The sequence below is a fragment of the Contarinia nasturtii genome, unplaced genomic scaffold (assembly GCF_009176525.2).
Source record: "Contarinia nasturtii isolate CC-2019 unplaced genomic scaffold, AAFC_CNas_1.1 Cnas_scaffold_1613, whole genome shotgun sequence".
Lineage (NCBI taxonomy): Eukaryota > Metazoa > Arthropoda > Insecta > Diptera > Cecidomyiidae > Contarinia > Contarinia nasturtii.
In genome coordinates this window covers 62,933-70,987 of record NW_022198948.1, presented here as the reverse complement: position 1 = coordinate 70,987, position 8,055 = coordinate 62,933, and the positions used below count along the sequence as shown (strand labels likewise).

Below are 8,055 nucleotides of genomic sequence, written 5' to 3'. Positions count from 1 at the left end.
CCCCTAGACTCGTCTTCCATATGCATTGAATGGAAATAACTTCTAACCTTAAGAGAATAGATTTTTTTTTTTAGAAATTGGTTTTACGTTTTATTTTTCTTTAATTACTAATTTAATCTATGTGAATAAAATTCTCGAAATATCTGCAATGAATAAAAAAAAATTGATTTAGCTGCTGGAGATGCAGACTGATCATTTCAAGCAAGTTCAAGAGAAAAATTGCAAAAATCAACATTTGGTGAATAAATGATTAAACTAAAAAAAATTACCATGCGGTGAGCGCTATGAAGAGACAAAATGCGAATTCCCCTGATCCGTGCCATCTTGTATTCCATAGTTGAACTCAATTTAGTTACAATGAATTGAATCGAAAAAGAGAAAAAAAAAACCAACAGTAACATGGCTACATAGATCTGGTGACCAGTGAGATACGTATAACAATGGAATGAAAGAATGAAGAAAGCGTATATGTGTATGTATGCATCAGCACGCATAGATGTACAGCTCTGTGTGGCCGTGCTATTGTTGTTGTTTTTTCTCTTTTTCATTTCAATGCTACAGAATTAAATTCAGTTTTTCGATCTAATTTGAACTAATGTGAGGTGGCGCTGATCAGCTGCGTTCGCATAAAACAGTTCTCAATCTCATATACGCCAACCCCGCTTGAAAATTACTGTGTATTTTATGCATGAAAAGTTAATTAAAATTCTTTTACAAACAAATTTGAATAATAATCAATAAATCATTGTCCTTCGTTGTCATAAACATGAATGCGTACTTAATACGTTCATTTGACGAATAACAGGTGGCGCGTCGAACTGTAAAACTACGTATTACACTACTATGACATAATCTTAAATTTTTATTTATTATCATGATCCTTCTTTTTGCCAAAAAGTCTTTTATAAATTTTTGAAAATCGATGTTGCCCATTATCAATTATTCCAAGAATAAAATCCGGTATTGTGGTCCAAGACTGTAGTGTAAAAAGAGATAATTGAAATATTTTGAATTGGTTTAAATCACTTAGCAATTAAAATATGTATTATATTTGGTGTACAAATTAATTTTGAGAGATTTTCGTTAGATGTCGTAACTAATATTTTTTTCGTATCTGTAAACACTATATCCGGCTTCATGTCAAAGTACTCACAGAATCCAATAAGAATTGGCATGTGTCATTTGGTCGAAGTGTAAACAACACAATTTTTTGGTGCATTGAAAATGTCCGAGTGCATACCGAAAAAACAACATTTACGGGAAAAATATTTTTTTTCACTTCAATCAGAGCCGAAATGCATCTTATTCACCAAAACATTTGTGTCCGTAAGAATAAATATGGCAATACAAAAACGGCCTCTGAAGAACGTTACATAATTTTTTTTTTGTATGGAGTTGTACTATGAAAAAACATTTTATGTAACGTTCTTCAGATTCCGTTTTTGTATTGCCACTTTTATTCTCATGGACACATTTCAAGTTGAATTATTTCACTTATGAAAGACTATGTAAAATGCATGGAAAACTTTGCAATCAAACGTTGCTCTAAATTTACAAATGGATTTATTTTCGTATGGATTGAGATTGGTTGTAATGAGAGGATCTATTTCAAGAGTTTTAAGCAGAAAAAATCATATGTAAGTTGAGCTGAATCCCAAAAATTGACGTAAAATCCAAAAATTTGGGATTCTGCCAATTGGGTGACGTAATCAAATGTGATCGAATATCAACTCAGCAAAACTGTTACAGTTGATCTTTACTGATGTCGGCTGATAGTTATAAGTCGGAAAGTAATAGAAAAATGACAAAAACATGAAGAAAAATCCAATTTTCAAGTCAGAAAAACACATTAAAATAAAAAAACGCACAACACAATCGAATCGAATGCACATTACAAGAAAATAAGAAGGGAATATAAACGAAGTGCACGCTCAGCACTTAGGGATTACAGAATAGAGATGGAAAAGCAAATAGATGATAATCCAAAGGAATTTTTCAAGCACTTGAATTTCAATAAGGGGAAAAGATCTTCATCTTCCGCATGGAATGACTTATTTGGATGTAAAAGCTAGCGACAAAACAACAATTACTGGCATATTTGCAAAACACTTTGGCACCGCTTACAGCTCTTTAGAAGGTGTTCATCAAGAACAGGTCTACGATAACTATTTTAGCGGAATTTACTTCAAAGACGATTATTATCATGGGAAGGGGAAATCACACCGACGCCATCCGGAGATTACCAAGGCCTTTGACTGAGCAGCTGTTAAAATGGATCAAATCTTACTTGTCTGGACGCAGACAAATTGTAAAGATAGCAGATACCAAATTTGACCCAATCGAAGTTACTTCTGGGACGGGTCAAGTATATCCTATTGGCGCTACTTTGTTCATCATGTTTGTTATTGATATACCTTTCGTCTTTACCAATTCTTGCATACTTTCATTCGCTGATGATACAAAAATTTCAAAATGTATCACCTCGAGAGATGACTGCATTAATCTCCAAGTCATGATCGTGTAGCGGATTATTATAGACGCAATTTATTGAAATTAAATGTAAAGAAAGATCATATCATCGGGGATCACTGCAATATGAATACAAATACAACATGGGCGGCGTTCAAATTGAAAGAGTCTTTGTAATAAGGGACTTGGGGGTGTTTCTTGATGTGCAAATGAATTTCAAATCACACATTGAGCATGTCACAGCTAAAGCCAAATCAAGACTGGCTTGGTTAAAGTTCTACAGCAAGGATTTTATCGACCAATGGAAAATTAAACGCCTTTATTTTACATTTGTATTATCAATTATCGAATATGGGTCGGAAATATGGAATCCACACTACGCCAATATGTGCAAAAGAATAGAGTCTATACAAAAACGATTTTTACTTTATGCACTAACCAAGGTAAGGAGAAGGAACTGGGACAGCTAAAGATTTCCGAAACATGAGCATAGACTTCTGTTTCTACAAATGATTACGCTAGAGGAGAGGTGTAGATGGCGCAAGTGTCTTCATCTACAAAATTATTCATGGAGATATGAAGTCGAGTCATATATCAAACAGTTTAAATTACACAAAATCATGAACCAATTAATTATATGCTTACTACATTCAATTATTATTATACAAAAAAAAAAATAACAAACAGTGATACGAATTTAATTGATTTAGAAATAAATTTATCAACAGTCAAACTGGGAATTGAAAAATATTTAAAACAAAATAGATATAATTGGATTGAAAACATAATTGAGAACATCATTTATCTCTTTCAAAACTGCTTGATGTAAGATTTTAATTATATCGTATTTATTTAAATTATATTAAATAAACCACCAAGGCGAAGGAACGCTGTTCGGTGCAGTTATTATTATTATTTTCTCTTAAAAACACATCAAAATTAATTTGTACACCATATATCAAAGAAAAACATCAATTTTCAATTGAATTCACTGTTAACTAAAAAGAATTAAAAGTAAAAGGAAAAATAAAAAAAGAACAAATAATAGAATAGTTAGGGAAACCTTTTTTAATTAATTTTTTTTTTAACACAAAAAGCAACAACAACCAAGCAACAATTTCTTATTATTTTTAACACAAAAAAGCAACAACAACAAAGCAACAATTTCTTATTATTTTTTACCGAGAGTCGAGCGCTATCCATCTAAATACATTGTGACGTCACACATCTTACACAGAAACGGCATCTTTGTAAAACAGGATAACTACAATGTAAAAGTATAGCGAGAGGGGAAGGGAGTGAATAAAAAGGGGAAACAGATACGTTTGATTTACATTGTAGTTAGTCGGTTATTAATAGTTAGCGTTTATATAGTGTGCCCTTATTGCGCTTGACTCTCGTTTTTTACATATTTGGGAAAAAACATATTTCAACAAAAATACAGTGAAACATATACATATTCCAGACAACCATAAGATCCAATAAAGGCTACGATCAGAAAAATCATAGTATTTCGCAGCCCAAAAACAAAAAAAAGATATTATTACTGCCGCAACCAAATATTTACATACCTTTAAACGACATTTACTGGATTTGTATTTTGCTTGTAATATGACGTATTCTTTTTTATGTTTCTCCATTAAGACTTCTAAATCTTTTTCATGTTCTTTGCGTGAATTTTTCATTAAGACTTCTAAATCTTTTTCATGTTCTTTGCGTGAATTTTTCATTAAGACTTCTAAATCTTTTTCATGTTCTTTGCGTGAATTTTTCATTAAGACTTCTAAATCTTTTTCATGTTCTTCGCGTAATTTTTTCATTAAGACTTCTAAATCTTTTTTTTGTATATATTCATTATTTGGCGAGTTGGGTACTAATTCTTCTTGTATACGGTGTACTGTAGCGACTGTAACCACGTGTGGCTTGCCTTCTGCACCAGATTCGAGCGCATCTTCTTCTTTTGTTTTTTCGGTCGTTTCTGGTATGGCAAACGTTGCATTGTTCACATGAAAATCATTTGACGATGATGTTCTAGTAGCATTTGGTTGTTGTAACGGTGGAGTTGTCATAATTTTTTGAGCCGCTCCAACAGATGTATTTTGTTTGAAAAATCCTAATCCAGATTGATCCGATATATTTTGGGGTGGTGAACAAATATCGACTCGGTTAGGTTGAAAATTTAACATATTAAAGGATGAGATGAATCCATGTGTGGATAGAATGTGTAGCATTGGCATGACGGGAATTAGATTTTTACCAATAGTCAGCTGATGTGTGCAACCAGTTTCTAATGCCAACCCAATTGGGAATGTATCTTGTTTATCCGCTGTCAATGGAAGTGCAGCATGGCCTTCGTCAGTCTAATTGTATGTAAAAAAAAGTATCCGATTTTTAAACAGTTGTCGCTGACATCACAAATACATTCACAAAAAAAAGTTGACAATTTAAACAGAAATCCAGACACTGTCAACGTGGCAACTTGATATAAATAAGGAAATACTCACAAGTGTATATTTTTTCCAAAGTGGATTCTCTCCTGATTCGGTCGTGCCCAAAATTCCAATTTCAGTTCCATTTGATGAGGCCATTAACAAAATATTCCTATCAATTTTCGGAAAATTGTATATTTTCAATGTAAAACAGAAACCCAAAAAAATACCACCGAAATAATTTTGTTTACCATTGTAAAATGTGAACAAGAAAAACTTGTGGTGCTCTTGGCCCTGGTTGACTGAACATCATGTCATAGTAGTTTATATAATTCGGTGGCGCTGTTTCTGACGTGTTCATTATGAATAATGCTAGAAAAATGAAAAAAAAGGCATTCGTTTTCATTATGTGGGCGTTCATTGATTCTTAAATATTTACATTGGTTTGCTTCTTCTTTGACAAACACCACAGCGAATTGATATGTCGAAAGCCATTTTATAGCAATTGGATAAAATGGTTCCGCAAGAATTTGTGTTGCACATGGTATTGCTTTTGCTAGCTTCAAATCGAGTTTGTATTGTGCCAATTTTCCATTTGGAAAAGCGACAACAATCTGCTTTCCCTCTGGGCTCCAACAAGCACAACTGAAACATAATCCATTTTATGCATTAAACGCTTTAAAAATTGAATTAAATTCGACAACAAAATTAATTGAATAACATACCATGCATTTTCTGCCTTATCTAATGCATTGAATTCAAATCTATTCGCTTCAATGACATATGATGTGAGCGTCCCGTCGCTAAGACAAAGGGCCATTGTGTTCGCAATGACTGGATTCCACAAGATCTGATTCACTTTTACGCTGTTCGCATTTGACACCATAATTTTTGACAGTATACATTGAACATTCTACAAATTCATTTATTGGTGAGCATTTGAACGGATTTTTTTTTATTTCAACAACAAACTTACCGTCGACAAAAATGATTGCACTGCATATATGTCGATAAATGTGGTCCCATTAACTGTATAGCACACTGAAAGCATACTGTGGTCACAGCTAACAGCCAACATGTACGGTTCAGCAGGTAGATTTATGATTCGTGTAGGAATCGTTGGAGATTCTTTGTTCTCAGTAACATCTTTCAATCGGAGAACTAAATGGAATTAAAACAAATCGAACCGATTTAGTGAGTTGAACGAAAAACAAATTGAGTCTACGCCAAACCTTGTATTTCTTGCGCTGTTGGTCTTCCAACAATAATCAGACCAAAGGTACTGGCCGCTGCCAATAAATCAATGCCATTGTAATTTGGGGTGCTTTCATTCACATTGAATAGTTGATATTTGCTGTGCACTTTAAATTGGATGTCCTAGTCGAGAGCATATAAATGAAAAAAAAAAAAAAAAAAACATTTTGAGACAATGATACAATTGCATGGACATAACCTAAATTGGTGACACAAAAAAATGCAGTAAATTCGATAAATGAAATATGTATACCGTGACAATTCCAACTGGTGCTTCTTGCAATGCCATTATTCAGTCAAATGATCAGTGAACAAAATTACTTCGAACAATCAATAGAAAATAAATGGTTTTTTGTTTTGGTCAAAATATGCTAAAGTTTTCTAGCAAAATGATCTCTTTTCGTTTGTTCACTGTTAGTATGTGTTTTAATATGACAGAACTGTCAAACTACAATATAGTTTTCTGAAGAAGACTTAATGGTACGTATGAAACAAGATGGAAAATGAAACGTATTCTCTTTTTTGGCAAATTTTCTGCAAAATATTGTACTCTACTATAATTAACTGCTTTTGACACCGTGTAGCAAATTACTACTCAGTCAAAAAGAAAACGGTAAATTTAATTAATATTTTTCAAAGAAAATTGATTGTTTCTAAGGAAATATTTTTAAAATTATCTTTGTACTGATTGGTTTTCATTTTTTCTCCAAAAAATTTCCTTTTATTTCATTGACATACAGAATCCAATACTGTGGTATAAAATCGATATGCTGTCTCCAGTTGTTTTCAACTAGTGGTGTATGCTTTTGCAAATTTCACCAATTATTCAAAATGTTTAAAAAAAAAAATTGACTCAGTTTAAATGTTTTTGTTGTGTTTTGATTATGTGTGTCCGCTAACTTCATTTATTATAATTGTGGACCAATTCTGTCGATTATCAATTGTAAATTGAAATTTCAATAGATGTATAATATTCAATTATACATTGTATGTGTAATGTCCTAGTGAAAGTAACTAGGGGGTACAGCTGCTGCGACTACTACGGCACCATTCACTCCCTGAGGTTAAGCTGCATATGCGTTGGTCGATGATTGAATGGGTGACCGATAGAACATCGTATGTAAGTTACTAACGTTACTAACGGGGGTTTAAGCCAAATCGCATCGGCTTGATAGCGGCTTGACAGCGCATCAGCTGGATAGCAGCTGAATAGCGCACCAGCTTGATAGCGTCACAAAATCATCGAGAAAAAATAATCTTGGGTAATAATTACGCCTTTAGGTCTGTGCAAAAAACTGATAGCTTAAGCATGAGCGACACCTCCTAGCTCCCCAAATAAAAAAAAAAGTCCTAGTATTTGGTGGTTCAATAAGTCTTTGGCCTGACAACCAGGTCGTGTCACCTATAAAAAATCTCTTTATTTTTGACAAGTACCATCTGTCTCTAGACTACTGTAATTTCAAATGAATCCGTTTACGGACCTATAAGTTACAGCGTTTGAAAGAGACCAACCTCTAGTTTTTATCAGAAAATGGAAAAAAACGAAATTCGATTTTTCAAATCAACAACAATTTTTGTATGACAAATCTATGAGCAAAGCTAAAACTAAGCTTGGTGGTATTGTTCGGACTCTCTTCTATCTACTGGAGCTAGTAAGAAGTTTTATATTACTTTTGCATGTGGTAATACAGGCAACGGAAAACCACTTTCCCAAAAATGTCTCTTTTTGAAGAAATGATTAAAAAAATCCAAGATGTTGCTTTGAGGGTCTGGAATATCCTAGTGAATAATCTAGAATAGATCCGAAGCATCACGTGGAACAGCTATTTCGTTATATCAGTCCAACATTTGTGCAATAAAACTTCACTTGAACGGAGGCTGCCGCATTTGTTCAAAATGGTTT

General features: G+C 33.2%; 1 protein-coding gene across 3 annotated transcripts; it reads right to left on the bottom strand.

The window, feature by feature from the left end:
* Positions 1-480: 480 nt before the first annotated feature.
* LOC116346617 (nuclear pore complex protein Nup214-like) lies at positions 481-6,599 on the bottom strand. 3 transcript variants are annotated; one of them, XM_031776774.1, is made up of 9 exons: positions 6,406-6,599; positions 6,131-6,275; positions 5,875-6,059; positions 5,624-5,811; positions 5,338-5,543; positions 5,150-5,270; positions 4,974-5,070; positions 4,041-4,829; positions 481-976 (listed from the first exon to the last, which is right to left on the bottom strand). In XM_031776774.1, the coding sequence occupies exons 1-9, from the start codon at positions 6,439-6,441 to the stop codon at positions 863-865; spliced, it is 1,881 nt and encodes a 626-aa protein (XP_031632634.1). In that variant the 5' UTR covers positions 6,442-6,599; the 3' UTR covers positions 481-862. The 3 variants fall into 3 exon arrangements, with proteins under 3 accessions (XP_031632634.1, XP_031632633.1, XP_031632632.1); XM_031776773.1 differs by lacking the exon at positions 481-976 and having other exon boundaries at positions 3,654-4,222; positions 4,268-4,829; XM_031776772.1 differs by lacking the exon at positions 481-976 and having other exon boundaries at positions 3,654-4,829.
* Positions 6,600-8,055: the final 1,456 nt, after the last annotated feature.